This window comes from Drosophila nasuta, chromosome X (genome assembly GCF_023558535.2).
Source record: "Drosophila nasuta strain 15112-1781.00 chromosome X, ASM2355853v1, whole genome shotgun sequence".
NCBI lineage: Eukaryota > Metazoa > Arthropoda > Insecta > Diptera > Drosophilidae > Drosophila > Drosophila nasuta.
In genome coordinates this window covers 8,799,419-8,818,251 of record NC_083459.1, presented here as the reverse complement: position 1 = coordinate 8,818,251, position 18,833 = coordinate 8,799,419, and the positions used below count along the sequence as shown (strand labels likewise).

The 18,833-nt window shown below is 39.6% G+C and overlaps 3 protein-coding genes across 6 annotated transcripts in view; all 3 read left to right on the top strand.

Annotated features, from left to right (window-relative positions):
• The window catches only part of LOC132795137 (tyrosine-protein phosphatase corkscrew), a 28,549-nt gene extending 14,895 nt beyond the window's left edge, over window positions 1–13,654 (top strand). For 2 of the 4 annotated variants that reach the window (XM_060805630.1, XM_060805629.1), the window contains 8 exons: window positions 3,926–4,088; window positions 5,259–5,438; window positions 5,511–5,628; window positions 5,986–6,839; window positions 6,908–6,998; window positions 7,202–7,391; window positions 7,464–8,026; window positions 8,095–13,654. In XM_060805630.1, coding sequence (XP_060661613.1) covers window positions 3,926–4,088; window positions 5,259–5,438; window positions 5,511–5,628; window positions 5,986–6,839; window positions 6,908–6,998; window positions 7,202–7,391; window positions 7,464–8,026; window positions 8,095–8,207 — 2,272 coding nt within the window. In that variant the 3' untranslated portion in view covers window positions 8,208–13,654. Of the gene's footprint in view, window positions 1–3,789; window positions 3,848–3,925; window positions 4,089–5,258; window positions 5,439–5,510; window positions 5,629–5,985; window positions 6,840–6,907; window positions 6,999–7,201; window positions 7,396–7,463; window positions 8,027–8,094 lie in introns of those variants that run through there. The other 2 variants (XM_060805631.1, XM_060805632.1) reach the window with 2 other exon arrangements.
• Window positions 13,655–15,483: 1,829 nt separating this feature from the next.
• On the top strand, window positions 15,484–17,456 carry LOC132795987 (probable cytochrome P450 311a1). The gene is made up of 3 exons (XM_060806979.1): window positions 15,484–15,882; window positions 15,954–16,684; window positions 16,779–17,456. Exons 1-3 carry the CDS (start codon window positions 15,639–15,641, stop codon window positions 17,373–17,375), a joined length of 1,572 nt encoding a protein of 523 aa, XP_060662962.1. The 5' UTR covers window positions 15,484–15,638; the 3' UTR covers window positions 17,376–17,456.
• Window positions 17,457–17,512: 56 nt separating this feature from the next.
• On the top strand, window positions 17,513–18,813 carry LOC132795988 (uncharacterized). Its single transcript, XM_060806980.1, has one exon. The coding sequence runs from the start codon at window positions 17,659–17,661 to the stop codon at window positions 18,748–18,750; it is 1,092 nt and encodes a 363-aa protein (XP_060662963.1). The 5' UTR covers window positions 17,513–17,658; the 3' UTR covers window positions 18,751–18,813.
• Window positions 18,814–18,833: the final 20 nt, after the last annotated feature.

Genomic DNA, 18,833 nt, shown 5'->3' with positions numbered 1-18,833 from the left:
ACTGTTTACACACATGTGGTGTGTAGCTTACAGATTCTTTCAATTCTTTGCATTGTCGTCGACTGTGTGTTCACCGCTTATCAGACATTTATCCCGCACTTCATCTCCCTTCCCCTCCCCATCCCTTCTCTCTCATTTGGCAATGGAAACTTTTCAGCACAGACCTTGGAGGTGGAGGCAACTAGCTCCCCAGGGTCGCATTGTTGCACTTCCGGCTGTGCCGTTTAGTGGGTCACTTTTGCTGTTTATCGTTAGAGCGTTAACAGAGTGCGCACTTCAATTAACACTCCTTTCTTTGCCCCCCTCCACTGCTTCGCACTGCACTGCTTCACCTGTGTACTGCTTGCCTTGACAGCTGCAACCGCATGTTAATTGATTTTCGCCAGCGTATAAAGTAATCTCACTTTCTTGAAAATATTAGAACTTTTTGTAGCACATTAACGTTAACTTAATAGCTGCATAAATCATGCAACTCCAAGTTATTCAGTCTTATCTATTTCTGTGCTGACTTGATGAAAACTTTTGCTGCATTTTGCAACTTAACTTAATCAATTATTTGCAGTCAATGCTGCTTATTGATTTATTTCCATGCAGTTTGATTAATTAATGTGAATGAAGAGCACAAAGCGCAAAAGCTTAATGAGTTACATTTGCCTCTTGTTTTTTGCATATGTGAAGTGCTTTAGCAAACGCTATAAGCTAACATATGAATGAGTTTTTAACAACCAAGTGATTTGCAAAAGGGCATAAAACTTGAAACAATTTGCAATTTGAAATATGTGCAATTTGCTTCGCCCCCTCCCCTTCTCAGTCACAGAACTTGAATACCGTGGATACCAGCCTCCAGTTTGTTGTGTTGTGTTTTGTTTTGCTTTGTTTTTGTTTCTTTTTTTCGTGAGTTTTGCGAGCGCACAAATTTGTTAAGCTGTGACAAATGATAATTTATGCGATATACATTCGTATGTATGCATAATTATATAGAATATATTTACACACACAAGTAGATATATTTGCGATTGTGATTTAGATTCGAGACTCCAACTGAGGCTGAGCTGTTTGTTGACCTTTTTGGCGTCGCCTCGTCGCATTCATGAATGGCCAACAGGTTGAGTTTTGTTCACGGCGACTGCTTCCTGTGTGCGTGTAACGGTAACTGTACTTGAAACTGTAACAGTAACTGTGACAACAACAGCGAACTGCTTGCCTTGCCAGATACCCTGGACTAAGCAGTGTACTTCATTTTGAAGCGAGCAACGAAATGAAAATAGTTTATTTATTATTTCTATTTCAAATTTATTTCAAATTGCATTTATATTTTCATATGACAATTGCTTTTAAGGCTGTTGCTGCTGTCAAATAAATACCCTGTATTTGTTTGTACAAAGTGCCTACGTGACTTCTCCACACGTTCACGCAATTGAAACACGAAACATTTGGCACGAATTACAGGGTATATAACACTTGCACATGTTAAGTTAACGTGACGCAAACAGCAGTCAGATGCAAAAATACATTTTGATGGGGCAATTAAAACAAACAAACAAAAAAAAAAAAAAACACTGAATACTTTAAGTATGTAATTGCCTTTTGCCTTCTGCCTTTAGTCCAAAATTAACAATTTTTCCGTTAATGCGAAGAAATACAACGACAACAGCGACGACAACGACGACGACGACGAACAGCAGAAATTATAATAATAAAAATAGACAGATGAGAAATGTGCTAATTTTGAGGCAGTCAATTATCGCATTGAATCACTTGGCAATCGAGCATAAGAAAAGCACGGGACGAAGATTGGTTGTCGGGGGGGCAACAAAAAGAAGGAATTGTAGGTAGATTCTATTAGCATTGCGGGTTGTTCCCGAATCCGTTGAGTTTCCATCGATAAATCGCAAAACTAACCGCAGCAGAGCCAGTGTTGCGCAAGTTTGCAAAGTGTTTTGCTGTAATTATATGTTTTTTGATTAACATATTTTGTTCATTAGCATTTCCATGCAACCCCAACACAAGCGACAAAACTGCTGTGCATGACTTTTGCCAATGATCAAGTTATTTTTAGATCTTGGCGCGCATTTGATTGACAACTCTAAAAATAAAAAAACGCCAGAGATCAATGGGAATGGGATTGCAATTAATGATCTCTATCCGATAACAGCTACCAACAATCGACTATCGGCATTTTCAATGCCATTTCCGGTTGCTAAATATATTAAAGTTATAGAAAAATCAACAAAAGTTGCAAACATGATCAGCGGAATCGACATTCTTATCATTAGCCATAGATTCATTCCGGCTGGGGAGCCACCTTGAATATGTAACGAGAGAGACGCAGACAGAGAGAAAGAGAGAGAGAGTAACGAGTCGAGTAACGAGTTATTCGCAAGGCATGCTAAGTGCTATGCTGACTGACGGATCCAATAATGTGTAAAGTCGATATCTATAAATAGTATACAACCAACACACACACACACACACACATGCATATACGGAAGATAAATCGAGGGAAAACTCGACGCATACATAACGCATGAGTCTAAGTCTAAGCATTAAACCGCATGTTTTATGATAACTATGACCCCAAAACAAAACCGACAACGACAACGACAACGATGCTCAACAGTTTGTTTTTAAATCGAAACCGGCTTAAGGACAACTCAACTCAAGTCAACTCAAGTCAAATTAATTCGATTGATTTGTTTCGCAGTTGTTCGCTGTGCTCGATTTACGATTCTATTCTATACCATATAGTCCACATAGTATACATCTACATATTGATGGCGACGAACTCTGCGAGGTGTTGTTAGTTACTACCTGGCTGGAGAAGTGTTTTAATAACTACCGAGCCATGTACATATGTACATACTGACTGAAACTGTTCGCATTCGCATTTCGTATTCGTATTCGAATTCAAAGCAAGTTTTTTAAGTTAGTGTTATTTATGCAAAATAGAACAGGGCAATTCCAATTCCAAAGCCAAAGCCAAACGAAAACACGTTGCGACTAAGTGTATACCCTGTTAATTGATTGAATTTTATATTTACATTTTTTATGAAAATTAAAAATTATGCAAAATGTATTTGCTCTTCAATTTGTTGAAGTAGAAAGTTCTATCGATAACATCCGATTTTCGATTGTGTTCGAATTGAAGCTGAGACACACTGCTTGCTGTCATCGATACTGCGTCACAAGCAGTGCTGAGAGCTGTTGCAATAAGCCATTTGACTGACAACAGCCGCCAGCCTTTTTTGCGTTTGTTTTTTGTTGATGGCTTTTGCTTTCTGTGTCAGCAGCAACAGTAGCTGCCAATTGTTGTTTTCTACAAATACACATTATATACCAATATGTATATGTATACGCAACGCCAGACGAGTATTACTTATAACTATGACTACTTCCATATGGCCTGGACAGGCGACAAATCAACAAAGCCTTATATGTAAGCAGAGTCCGAGTCCGAGTCGAGGCAGCAGCAACAACAACATGGCAACTAACTTGCACTTTTCCACACGTCGCTGTTGCTGTTGTTGTTGTTGCTGCTGCTGTTTGCCTTGCATTTGTCCGTTTTCTTCGGGTTGTTGCATTTTTGTGCGCATATTCGTTGCGATGCGAAACGATTGAATTCGATTTGTATTCGTATTTTGTATTTGCACTACCTCTCCTCCCCTCGCCCCCTGTGTTGTCGGCATCGTTTTTAGTTGTTGTCATTTGGTGCTTTGCTTTGCTTTTTACTTTTTACTTTTTGCTTTTGCGCGCTTCTCGCCTGTGTTTGCATTTGTTGTGCACAGTTCATAGTTGCACTTCAAGCGCGCACGTAGCACGACAGACAATCTTCAGCAGCTGTGTTCAGGTTGAGCACACATTAACAGACTACTTAATTGATTGATTGATTATTAAACGATTGTTATTGTTTCTTCGTTTATTGCAGATGGTTTCATGGCAATCTTTCTGGCAAGGAAGCTGAAAAATTGATATTGGAGCGCGGCAGGAGTGGTTCGTTTCTTGTGCGTGAATCTCAAAGTAAACCTGGTGATTTTGTGCTTTCCGTGCGCACAGACGACAAAGTGACGCATGTCATGATTCGATGGCAGGTAAGTGTCAAATTAATAAACTAAATGCAAAGGTCAAAACAAAAAAAAAAAACTTATAGACATAGACATAGATATAGATATAGAATGCAAATCGATTTGTGGCTGTAAGCAATAATACAAGTAATGGCAGTAGTAATAACAACAACAGCAACAACAACAATGACTACAACAGCAGCTGATACACAAGTAATGCAAACGACTGGCCGTAAAGTTCCTCATCGTTTGACCTTGAATTAGTAGTATACACTGTGTGCTTGCATATGCCAGCTTATAATAAATATACTCTACAACGTTTACATTGAACGTGTGTATATGTTAGTATGTGTGTGTGTGTGTGTATGTGTGTAACGTGCAAATACGTGCACACACATTTGTTTATTGTCATCGCATTTAGGAGTTCATTTAATTTTTTAGTCATTTCTCGCGCACTCGTGGCGTATGCGTAATGTAAATATACTGCTTGTCCGGTCAGCTGTTAGACCAAAGCCTGGCGCACTTTCAACTGCTTGCCGACAACGCTGCTTCGTACTGCTTGTTTAACAGGCAAAGAAATTCCCCAGTTCAATAATATGCAAACTCAAATGTGATTTTTCTCGATCACAATGGATTTGAAATTGAAATGAGTTCGCTTGAAATTTCGCTATAATTATAAATAGTTGATTTACAAGCCAGAATTGTGCATAGCACTACAAAGTAGTATTATATAAGATTGTTTGCCAATCCACTAAACACGACAATCCCATATTTTGTTTTACCAATACGAAACTATTGTAAGTCCCCACAAAATAAAATATATATTTTTGTAATTTTGTTACTATTTGTTGTGTTGGTGCTTCTGACGCCATTTTTGTTATTTTTGTTGTGTTTTTTTTTACAATAATGTTATTTACATGACCGGTTGGGCTTTTTGTTGTTTTGTTGTTCACTTAGATTTGACATTGCGGTCACGTTTGCACTTTTATTAGCTAATTGTGTGGCGTTTTTTAATTAATTTTATTGTTGCGGTTCAACGCGAACGCTTAGTCGCGTTACCCTGTAGAACAGCCAATGGAGTTTGCTAGACTTATTTCAGTAAGTTTTCTTTTCAATGTCTTGATCTGTTGCATATTAGTTAGCGTTCTGCTTGGAACTTGTTGAATAACATGCCACATTTGTCTGTTGCTGTTTCAGGATAAGAAATACGACGTTGGCGGTGGAGATTCATTTGCCACACTTTCCGAACTGATTGCACACTACAAACGCAACCCGATGGTGGAGACCTGTGGCACAGTGGTGCATCTGCGTCAGCCCTTCAATGCCACACGCATCACAGCGGCCGGCATCAATGCTCGCGTCGATCAGCTGGTCAAGGTGAGTGGGAATCTAATTCAGAGTTGGAATCGAAGATGTTAATCTAACTATCTGTTTGTCTGCCTCTTGCAGGGTGGTTTCTGGGAGGAGTTCGAGTCGCTGCAGCAGGACAGTCGGGATACTTTTTCGCGCCAGGAGGGCTACAAGGATGAGAACCGCCTGAAGAATCGCTACCGCAACATATTGCCCTGTAAGTCGTCAACTATTTGATAGTTTAAAACCTCGACCAATAATTGCAAAAAGAACCCTCAACCAATGGCTTAAGGAATTCCTTAATAACTCGTTGACTAACCGTCAACTAATCCAATAAACATTTTAAGGAATTTCTTAAGTAATTGAGTCCACATTACATTCCACAACAATTTCCACTTTCAGTTAATCCTTCATATCAAAATTAATTTCTTAACTTATTTCCTCATTCACACTTTCGAAATGAATCCAATTGTCATGCCACATTTAATGCCCTAAGAAATTCCCCAATTTATGACATACTTGTTTCCTTAATTAAATCTTTAACTAATCAAGCAACTCTTTGGCTATCTTTCAGATGATCACACGCGTGTGAAGCTGCAGGATGTGGAGCGCAGTGCACCGGGAGCCGAGTACATAAACGCCAACTATATACGCTTACCCACCGACGGCGATCTGTACAACATGAGCAGCTCCTCGGAGAGCCTCAACTCGGTGCAGTCGTGTGCCGCTTGCACCGCCGCGCAGACGCAACGCAACTGCCCCAACTGCCAGCAGCTGAACAAGACGTGCGTCCAATGCGCCGTCAAATCGGCAACGTTGCCCTACAGCAATTGTGTGACCTGTGGCCGCAAGTCCGATTCGCTGAGCAAGCATAAACGCAGCGAATCGCTGTCGACGTCGACGGCCTCGCTCAACGGTTGCCTTGCCATGCTGCTGAAGAAGAACTGCGGCGATGCCTCGCCCCCGCCCTCGGTGTTGTCGCATGCCACAAGCAGCGGCGTCTCCGGTTCGCTGCTGAGCGTCGAGCGTGACATGTTCAAGACGTACATTGCCACCCAGGGCTGTTTGGCGAACACGAAAACGGACTTCTGGAACATGATTTGGCAGGAGAATACGCGCGTCATTGTGATGACCACCAAGGAGATTGAGCGCGGCAAGACCAAGTGCGAACGCTATTGGCCCGACGAGGGACAGTGCAAGCAATTTGGTCACGCCAAGGTGCAGTGCGTCAAGGAGAACTCCACCAATGACTATACGCTGCGCGAGTTTTTGTTCTCGTGGCGCGACAAACCCGAGCGCCGCATCTATCACTATCATTTCCAAGTGTGGCCCGATCACGGTGTGCCCGCCGATCCCGGCTGTGTGCTCAACTTCCTGCAGGATGTCAACACCAAGCAGAGCAATCTCACGCATGCTGGCGAGAAACCCGTAAGTACAATTAGACATCGAATTTTCCGCCCACCATTAGCACTGTTAACATTCGATTTCAATTGCAGGGTCCTATTTGTGTGCACTGCTCGGCGGGAATTGGCCGCACGGGCACTTTTATTGTCATTGACATGATACTGGATCAGATCATGCGAAATGGTAAGTGTGACTTGGGTTCAAGTTGTTAGATATTTGCAATTGAGTGCAGCTCCAACAGGTTAACAGCCAAAACAGTGCTGTTAGCGTTGTTAATATGTAAGCAGTGTGCTGTTGCAGCTAAGCAGTGCAATTGCCAGCAGTGCAGAACTGCTTGCCGTAAAGCTTTACTTATTCATTACATTCTCCTTCTATCTTTCTCACAGGCTTGGACACCGAAATTGATATTCAGCGCACAATTCAAATGGTGCGCTCGCAGCGCTCGGGCATGGTGCAAACGGAGGCGCAGTACAAGTTTGTCTATTACGCCGTGCAGCATTACATCCAGACGCTGATCGCACGCAAGCGGGCCGAGGAGCAGAGCATACAGGTTGGACGCGAGTACACCAACATCAAGTGAGTTGCAAATTGTGCATAAATGTATATGAAACTGTATTTAACTGAACTTTGTACGTGTCATTTGCGCAGGTACACTGATGAAATTGGCAATGATTCACAAAGATCTCCACTACCACCAGCAATTTCTAATCTAAGTCTAGTAGCAAGTAAGGCAACGGGAGCAGCAGCAGCAGGAGCAGGAGTAGGAGGAGGAGGTGCAGCAGTAGCAGCGGGCACAACAGGAGATCCATTGGCAGCGTTGAATGCTGCAAATGCGGCGAGCGGCAAACATGTCTCGAAATTGCAACCACCGTTGCCGCCGTTGGGCGCAAACAACAACAACAATAGCGCAGCGAACAGCAGCAGCAGCAACAGCAACAATCATTGCAATAACATGAACGGCGGCAGCGGCAACAGCAATGCCAATGGCAACGGCAACATTCTTGGCAGCAATGGCGGCAACAGCAATTTGCGCAAATCAAATTTTTATAGCGATTCGTTGGCCGCCTTCAAGCAACAGAAGCACATTGATCAGGCAGCCGCAGCAGCGGCGTCGCAGGCAACAACTGCAGCAGCAGCAACATCAGCAACAGCACCTGCAACTGCAGCAGCATCTGCAACAGCAGCCGCAGCAACAGCAGCAGCAGCAGCAGGTAAGCAGAAACAGGTCATGGGCCGGCCGGGTTTACTCAAGTTGCTCACCAGTCCCATCATCTTTCAGCCAAATACAAAAACATTCCCAAAGACATGAACAGTTTGAGGCAGCCACATATTGCCGCATATGCTGCTGCGCCTGCGCTGCCGCCGCCACCGACGCCGCCGCGCAAAACATGACAAATGAATTTCTAAATCATAAGCCAAACACAAACACACACACACACATACACACTTACACTTACACAGAACATAAGCAGATCATATACAGTTGACTCACTCGCACTCGCACAGAAATAGCTTATAAGCAACAGCCCAACAGCATCAAGCAACAGGAGCGAGCGTAAGAGCGAGAGCAACGTATGTATGTACAGGAATGATTGCTAATGTTGTCGACAGCTGCATTTGCACTTGATGCACACACAGAAACACACTCTCCCACTCACTCACACACATACGCACGCAAGCACTTTCTTACCTCCAAAACGAACTTGTAACAAAGTTAGCGCGCCATTTTGAAAAGCCGAAACTTTTGTTTTCAAAACAATTATTTTTAAATCGTCAACTGTTTGTATGTAATCACACCTATTTTTATTTTCTTTTATAAATATTTTTACTATTACTATTATTTTATGTTCAATTTTTTTTTTTTGTAATTGTATCAATTTATACCCGCCCTATGCCCCCGTAGTTGTTAGCATTGTAAAAGTTGATGAACCATCGGCTTAGGAGCAGCAAATATTGTTTTAGTGTTGTAAGTGTTGAAAAACGAAATGAAAACAAAACAAAAGCGTTGATTGTGATTCAAAAGAAAATGGCGTCAAACGGAACAGAATGTTAAAAAAAAAAAACAAAACCCCAAGAACAGAAAAGAACGAAATAGAACAGAACAGAACAGAATAGATCAGAACAGAACAGAACAGAATAGCATAAAATAGTGTGTAACAGAATAATCGAACAGATAAAACGTAGAACAGAACAGTTTAGCGGCAAGCGCATAAGAAATCAATCAATTCGCAGGCAAGGCAAACAAACACCAACCAACAACAAACATCAAACAACAAAAACCACAAGCATAAACATTTAAACAATGAAAAGATAAAGAATTATAAATTTTATACACATTTGCCTTGTCTTAACAGTTAAGCATAAACAATTAATTTAAGCTGATTATGTGCATAAGTTTCTTATTGTTAACCTTTTAACTTGTAATCCTCCCCGCGTCAATGTCTCTTGTTTGTACTTTTTGTGTATTTTTATGAAAAATTCGTAATTTGTAATTGAATGCTGTTTCCATTTTTTGTATGTAAAACGTGTAACGTTCTTTAATTTTTTATATATATATATATGTATGTATGTGTATGTATAACGCGTAGCTAACTGTATTCTGTATATTGTTTCTCTCTCATTTTGATTGAATTAATGTATTTTGCTTTAATTTTATATACGGACGTACGAATATAACTTATCAAATTTATTGTGTTACATTTTAAATGATAAACTCTCGATGTAGGCATTATTATTATGATTATTATTATTATTAATTTTATTATTACAATTATAATTATTATGCATACATAATTATACATATTACACTTACTTATACATGTGCTTTTTTTTTTGTAATTTTACATTGTCATGTTTATGAGTGAGACTGTGTGTGTGTGTGTATGTGTGTCGTCTAGTTTTTCATTTATCGAAATGTGAGCCAATTTTTATATGCAATAAACAAGCAAAACAATTGTACCTTAAGGCGAATGACATATGTATGTGTGTGTCAACAATTGACATCCACACACAAGCGTGTACACACACACACACGCACGCACACACACACTCACATGTACTCACACAGAGACACATACAGAGCAAACATTTTGAGTAATCTTGATTGAAGAATACAACAAAAACAAACAAACAAACAAAACAATTGTAAATGAAATTAATTTTGTAATTTTTATTTTACGCTTTTCGTAAGTGCTTTAAATTGTTATTAATTTTGCAAAAACGAAAGAAAAAAAACAACAAAACAAAACAAAACAAAAAATATGAATGAAAAACACAAATTATATTTGTATTTATACATGAAATAAAACATTTTATATGCGATCATTTCAAATGAACACAAAAAGCAATATTAGTTTTTGTTCATTTCGCTTATTACTATTATTTCTTTTCATTTAAGATTATTCCTTTTTTTAGCTTTAGTTTTTTATTTCGTATTTGAATAAATGCAGCATGCGTGGCCAATGTTGCCACATTGCATTAAGAAATATCAAAAAGCGAAGCTGCCAAATTTCACTAACCAATATTTTGCACAAATAAATGAAAGTTTTAACCAATCATCTAGCTCTATGCTAGGCCTTACTAAGAATCTTACACCCAACACTTCCACACATACATATATATGTTTATATGTATATGTATAACAGACCAACCATACATACATACATATTGCAACTGGAACAATGAGCAAAAATGATGAATGAGAGCAAAACACCAAAAACTATAAGCAAATCAACAAAATGGATATAGCAACGATCTAACAACAACAATATAACAATAAGCATGAACGTGTTCAGTAACACCGATAGATTTTACATTATAAATAGTTTAACTTTATATACAAAAAACGAAAACGAAACCAAAAAATGCGAAAATCTAATTATTATATTATATTGTATTAAATTAGATTGCATTGCATTGCATGCCTGATCTCAATTCGATTACGCATTGAGTTATATTTTGATTATTGCATAATAGATATTATTTTGAAATAATTAGATATGTATACATGTATAACTTGGCCTGACCTCTACGATATATTTCATAAGCAATGTCCCCCTTTACAATTAAACAACTTGAAGATAAATGAAGTGGAAACACACAATTCGAATGATGCTCGTATCCGACTATATTCAACTTAAAAACATACGCACATTCATAGCGAATACGAGTATATAACTGATGCAGATACAGATACAGATACAGATACCGATTCAGATACAGATTTATTGTAATTGTAATGCTGAAGCCTGTCTTCAAGCTCGGAACTACCAAAGAGAGGATGTTTGTTAATGAAGTTTGTAGCTATAGTGTTAGTTTTCAACTGCCCTGATCCTCAAAATCGAACAAAAAAAAACGCAACAACATTTTTTAAAAATGAAACCACTTAACACATTGCAAGAAAAATGAATAAATAACGATATGATGCTACTTAGTGTACAGTTAACGAATACTCTATATACATTTACATATATATATACACATAATTATACCATAAATTATTGAAAATTGTGCAACTTGTTAATAGGGCAATCGCACGGCCTTTATTCAAATTGAGGGAAAAAAAAACTTAGATATAACGAATATAATCAATTAATATGGGAATGGATATAGCAAACCAAAATAGAGCAGGATTAACTGGATAAGCTGATTTTTCAAATTGATTCAAACTGGAATGAAAGTAATGCCAAAGCACAAGCAAATACAACAAACAAATATACAAACTTCGGCAAGCCGAAAATGAAATGCCTTAGCAGAGGGAAGACATCTGAAGAAACCGCAAAGAAAAAAAAAAAAACTAGGAGAGTATCTTCAATGGAAGCAGACCGAAGGAAACACATTTATCTCTGCTAGGGTGTGATAAGGATGTCAGGTAAAACGATGTCGAATGAAGAAGGAAGAAGAACTCCAAGCATCAAATAAATCAAAAACACCAATTACCAAACGCTTATACTAATAACTAATTAACAAATTAAACAATTTAAAGCCCGCACATAGTTGTACTTAAAAACCAAAAAGGATTCCGGGTCTTCAAATAGTATTTGAGATTTAAACAAAAACGAAAACGCAATGCAAAAATGCTAAATGCAAAACGCAACAAAACCAAACTCAGCAACTAATTACGATGATACAAATACCAAACACCAAGTAGGCAAAACGCTTTATTAACTACTTAATTAGACATTTTACAATTGTAATTAATAATAACCAATTCGTACATAGATCGAAATACTTAAATAAAAAATGGTGAAAAACAAAAAAAAAAAAAAACTTAATAATGAAACAAACGAAATGTTATTAAGGGCCAAAGTCCGAATGAGTAAAGGCATACATACATACATTAATATATATGATCAAATACATACATACGATATATGCAAACATACATATATAGTATTTAACATATAAAGATATATATACAGCAGATTCCGGTTATAGCGACTTTCAAGGGACCGACGATTTTAACCGAAAAGATCAAAACAAATTTTTGTTTTTTTTTTTATGGTTGCCATGTTCGTAATAGGGTTTTAAGAGAAAACAAATTAATTTTTAAAACAAAACAAAAAGAATTTATAAATTTCATTTAATATCATCGTTTTTCCTGGATGTTCCTTAGCATAAGCTAAGGCGTCAGCTAAAACTAACAGAGAGTAGTGAGAATATAGGAACCTTCCTGTCACAAGCAAGAGTGCCGATCACTGTTAAATACATACATTTCAAACAGCGTCGATTGATGCTTACTTTTTTTGACATTATTTCGCTGATTTTTTTTTTTTTCGTCGGTTGAATTCTGAAAAATTTCGTCGATATAAGCGGTTAGTCGCTAAAAGCGGAGACGTTCTAAGCGGAGGCCCTTTCATATAAGTTTGTATGGGGATCAACCAAGCCATCGAGTTTTCGTCGTAATAACCGGACGGACACTATTAGCGGAGTCGTTATACCCGGATTCTACTGTATATACCATAGTCATAATATTTAGACGAGAGACGCGTTCGCGATTTCCAATTCCATAATTAAGAGCGCGTCTCTCGATTATTGCTAACAAATTGAATACAGAGCAGGGCAGAGCAGAGTCCTTGCTTCTCCAACTGTTATAAGCCACAGCTATGTATGAAAATCATATAATTATCTATGATACTATACTATTTACGTGGAACATCAAGCGCACTAAACTAAAATACAACGCAAGTATTAACAAACAAACAACATCAAAGCAACAAAAACCAAATGAAGAAATAAATATAATTACGAGTATGATAATTACAAATCAATTACTTTTGCAAATAGCTCTTATCGAATATTGAATATTCTATATCGAATATGAAATTATATATATCTACAAAAAAAAAACGAAAACAAAACAAAAAAAAACATTTAACTTTTGTATAACTATCAAAGTATTGTTATAACATTGCTGATTACAACTTGAACGAATTAAGAAAAAAAAAAAACAAATAACAACAAAAAACGCAAACCAGCCCACAACAGAAAGAAGAAAATACGATGAGGATGTGAAGTAAAAAGAAGAAAACAGAAAAAAGAAACCAATGAGTTATTGTAGCTTTAATGAAAACATATATATTATATATAAATATGAACGTGACGGTAAATCAAATCGATACACACACAAATTATATTCGTTGTAAATGTTAAAATATGTGTTAAATTGCAAATGGCAAATGAAACAATTCTCAACAATAAAATGAAGCGAAAGGTTCATAAAAAAACCCAAAAACAACACGAAAACATTGAAACATACATAACAAGCATAGCTAATAAAACAAACGAGAAACAAATAACAAATATATATATTAAAAAACCAAAAAAAAAAAAAAAAAAAATGATAATAACGATAACTATTACAAATTTTTGTGTCTGCATATTTGAAAAACATACAGAAAAACCGAAAAAGTATATATATATACATCCATACATACACATATTACTGAATAAACAATATTACAAAATGTATTCCAGTAATTTTCTTAAGATCTTTCCATTTCTTTGGCGGTTAACAACTTGTTCAAGTACCTTTGAGTGCATTGCAGTTGATCAAGGTCACGTTAATTAATGTCTGACCGCAAGATTAGATAAGTATTCAAAGCCACAAAAGAATCATTCTGCACATTGACTGATTGCTAATCATCAAGTAAAAAAAACTATAGTCGACTGTGAGATACCCTTTGTCTACGTTTAAATGATTCATTCATTATTGAGTCATTTTAGTTTTTTAACTTCGCGATCCATATTTATTGATATCTATCAATAGATATCGATCCCGTGGAGCGAATGCACCAAGTCCTATCAAAATGTGTTACGAAATATGGCCAAAATAGGCAAAAATTTCTAACTTCTTAATGTGCAGCAAATACATTTTTTGTTGCATACTTTGAGGATGCGCCAAAGTGAATGGTTATCCCAAATATAGATATAACTCGGCAGGACTTGAAATGATTTTGATGGGACATGCGTTTTTGTATTCACAGAGGTCAGCAGTATCGATTTGCATTCAAGGATTTGCAAAATTATACTAAAAAAATTTTCGAAAATTTTTCCAAGGGGGTGGCATAGAAAAATCGCTCTAATTTCAGATTTTCCGCTATAACTTCGCCATTTTAAGGATGATTCGGATGTCCTTTTCCAAATCGGTAGGTGGTTATGAAAAGATGCAGAAACTAAAATAATATCCTTGAAAGTCCTTCAAACGGCTGAGATAAAAGGACTTTTTGCTCTGTAGAAAATTAACTATATCTCAAGAGTCCTTGGCAGGATCACACTGAAATTAGTGTCAATCAATTTATATTTAACAGGGCTATAAACCTACCAAAGCACATTCAAATCGTCCTGTTACTTTGTGAGATATTCAGGATTTTGTAATTTCGACCATTTTCTACTCGCTCTGAAGCTGAAATTTTACAAGTATTGGAGTCTTAGATAACACCATAGTTTTTTGATGGCAATCGATAGATATCGATCCCACGAATCGATTGCAACAAGTCCCGTCAATATCCGACAGGATATGACTGAGCTAAGATCAGTTTTCTAAAACTTGCACATCACTTTCAAATTTTTGCAGCATACTTTCAGGCCGCAGCATTTTAATGTTAATCGCCACATGTAGCAAATACATTTTTATTGCATACTTTTAGGCTGCTCCAATTTAAATTGTCGTTGACTTTCAGCACTTCTGCTTACTGCTGATTTATGTACGCCTGGTATTTCGCTAGCTGTTGTGCACTTTTGGGCTGTTCGGGGCGATGTATGTGTGTATGATGTATGTATGTATGTATAAAGGTTTCATGAACCCTTGAATGAATTTCCTTGCAAACTGCCCCGTAGAGCAGTTGAAATACCAGGCGAACATAATGGAGTAGCAAGTGGATTTACACCAAACGCAAGCAGCAGATATTTTGTGTAGCATACTTTCATGCTGCTTTTGAAGCAAATTTTAGCAAACTATGCGTATTACATGTAATTGCAGAGGTTTCGATGTGCTTGTATTGAATTACTTACCAGTACTTACCTTGAGGTAGCCCAAAAATAAGCTTTTTGTTGCTTTATTTAATATATTTAAATTATTAAATAGTCAGTACATTATTGTCAATATAAATAACAAAACATTATTTGAGAACATAGAAAGTAATTCTAAAATATCTACAATGCACTTCGAAGATTAGTCAATAAATATTAAAATTTCAAATTCTTCAATTGCCAATTAAGTCAATTGCTCTTTAACAGCGTTGGCATTTAGCAGAGCTAAACGCTGTAAAGCATACGCTGAACTGCAACCCAAATCCCTATTGGATTTATATGCATTGATATCGCATGTTGATTAGCAGCAATCAGCAACTGATTGAGCGAGTGGTCGCAGCATTTAATCAGTTCTCGAAGTGTGCGACAAACGAAACGTTCACGATGGCGCTGCTGTGGTTGCTGTTTAGCTTGATGTTCGTCTTGCTGTTGGTTTGGAGCAAACGTGAGCTGATTTTCCTGGGCAGCAGTTTGGCAGGTCCTTGGGCGATGCCGTTGCTGGGCAATGCGCAGATGGTGGGCAAATTGAAGCCAGAATGTAAGTCGCATGTAAGCAGTGTTTAGTGCATAGCAAGCAGTGAAAGCAGTTCAAGCAGTTGGTTGTTGCAGTCATCTTTCTGGTGTTTACAGAGCTGCGCGAACGCTTTAACGACACCTATCGCCTTTGGCTGGGGCCACAGCTCTGGGTGTTTCTGCATACCGCCGAGGAGACACAGCAGGCGCTACACGATCCCACGCTGCTCAAGGCGGACACATTTCAACAGCTATCCCCATTGATTGGCAACGGCCTCTTGATTAGCCATGGCCGCTATTGGGCCACACAGCGTCGCCTAATGACGCCAGCGTTTCAACCGCAGTTACTGCGCAGCTTTGCGCCAGCTGTGGCCAAGCATGCCGATCGTCTGTTGGTGCGACTGAAGCAAACGAAGGGCGTCGCCATTGAGGTGACCGATCATCTGTTTGCTTGCCTGCTGGATGCCATAGTGGACACCTCTATGGGCCATCAGTTGAATACTCAAGAGCAGCAGCAGCACTCACCCATTGTGTCGGCGTTTCATCGCAGCGGCGAACTGCTCTTCAAGCGTATGATCAATCCGATGTTGGCCTCTGACTTTGTATTTAAACGCACGGCACTGTGGCGAGAACTGAGCGCGCAGTTAGATGTGATACACACGCTGATGGAGGGGGTCATAGAGCAGCGAGCCAAGCAACTGAAACAGGAGGAGGAGGAGCAGGAGGACGAAGTGCAGCGTAAACCACGCATTCTGCTTGATGCACTGCTTTCGGCACCGCTGAGCAGGCAGCAAATACGCGACGAGGTCAACACTTTTGTGTTTGCGGTGAGTAACCAGGGCTATCGACTGTCGACATCGATATGCTGCACAGCTATAAACATTCAGACAGTGTGACCATTCAATCCATTTTTTTGTCTAGGGCGTTGACACGACCACTGCGTCCATGGGTTTTGTGCTGTATGCGCTGGCCAAGTATCCTAATGTGCAGCGGCGTCTGCACGTCGAAGTGGCTAAGTTGCCACCTGGCGGCGCCTTCAATTTGGATGCCCTCAATCAGCTGGTTTATCTGGACGCTCTCATCAAGGAGGTACTTCGTCATTACACCATTGTGCCCAGCACTGGTCGCCAGACGACCAAAACTACAACAATTGGCGGTCGTCGCTACTGCGCTGGCGTCACGCTCTGGATTAATATGTATGGCTTGGCCCATGATGCCAGCTATTTTGCCGCACCCTATGAGTTCAATCCAGATCGTTGGCTGCCTGATAAGCAACACAAAGAGACGCCACCGCCACCGCCTCCTTACAGTTACATACCCTTCTCGGGTGGTCCACACGTGTGCATTGGACGCAAGTATTCGCTGCTGCTGATGAAGCTGCTCACGGTGCGCATTGTGGACAGCTTCCACTTACAGCTAGCTGATCCCTTGGAGGAGCCTGTTCTGATGGCGCAGATGGTATTGCGCTTTCGCGATGGCATAAACATCAAATTTCTGCCTCGCAACGTCGAAGAATAAAGTGTCGGAGAACCTTAAATGTATAAAATTATAGTTTACTACATCATATTGTTGGTTTTCAAATAAAGCTTAATGTGTTGATACATTACCTCGGTATATTTCATGAAACCATTTAGTATATTTAACGTTCATGTTGTGTATGTATCCCTGGCACCAAGTTTGAACGACGCGTCTTTTTGATAATTTTGTCAGTTCCTTACACACGTTGATTTGTTTTACACTTTTGTTTGTTTATATATTTTTGATTATCTTGTACATTGGGACATTTGTATTGCGGCGCATCATGTGGATGAAACGTTCAAAGATACACGACCAGGGCTGCAGCAGCACACAGCTTAACTTTCTGCGTGAAAACAAACTGTTATCGATGCGTCGCATGGAGCGTCAACGGCAGCCGGTACCCCGCTATGAGCTGCCTACAACGGCATCCATGGGACGTCGTGCCGTCACACCGCCGTTAATTGAGACGCAACGTCGACTCATCGAAGGTGGGCGCATGGGACGTGCTTGTTACGGATTAAGCGCGGTTTCTACCGGCGAGAGCGTCGGCGGACAGCGGTCTGAGAAGCAAATCCAGACAGAGGACATTAATGATCAGCAGTTCCTCAGTGCGGCGCTACTCAAATGCACTGAGCAGGCACAATTGTTGCGTCCTACTTGCAGCGAAGGCGACGAACCGCCGCCGTTGCCAGTAACTGCTGCCTCAGGTGATGAAGCGGGTGATCAACTGCGACGCACTGCCTCCAACTTTGAGCTCGGCAAGAGGTCGGCACAACGTCGCAGCTGTCATGCTGCTGTCTTGCCGTGCACACGGCAACAGCATCTACAAAGGCATTTCGACGATGTGGCGACCTCACTGCCACGTGCCAAACGTGCCTCGACAGCAAAAGTGCAGCCAGATAACGAAGAGCCTGCTGACAATGGCCTGTCACGTGCGTTGCAGTTGTCCATACCCGATATTACAGACGTAGAGCAGCATCCACAGCTGGATCAGCCGCTAAGCACGCGCAGCAATTCCTCATGTGTCACTCACAAATCACAAGCCATCTCTTCAAGCCCCGGGCCCGAGGAGACAACAACAACAATATGCCAGCAAACTATCGAGCAGGAGCGGAGGAGCACTGAGCAGCAGGTGCTGCTGACGGAGCCGCAGCGTTTGGCATTGCTGGAAGCGGCGCAGGCGCGATACAACGATCTCATATGGCAGTACAATCGGTTACCTATCTCGATGGGCACGTTGCGTGTGCGCAATCTCAAGATCGAATTAGAGAACGAACTGGATCGGCTCGATGGCGATTTAAATATGCTGACGCTACCGAAGATCTACATCAGACGTGACCAGTTGCAGCAAATCTCAAGTATATCATGCTGTTAATTAATCTTCATTCTTTTTATCGATAAACATGTGATCGAAAGCATTCTAGTCAGTATAATTTCTTATCAATCTTTTTCTTTATC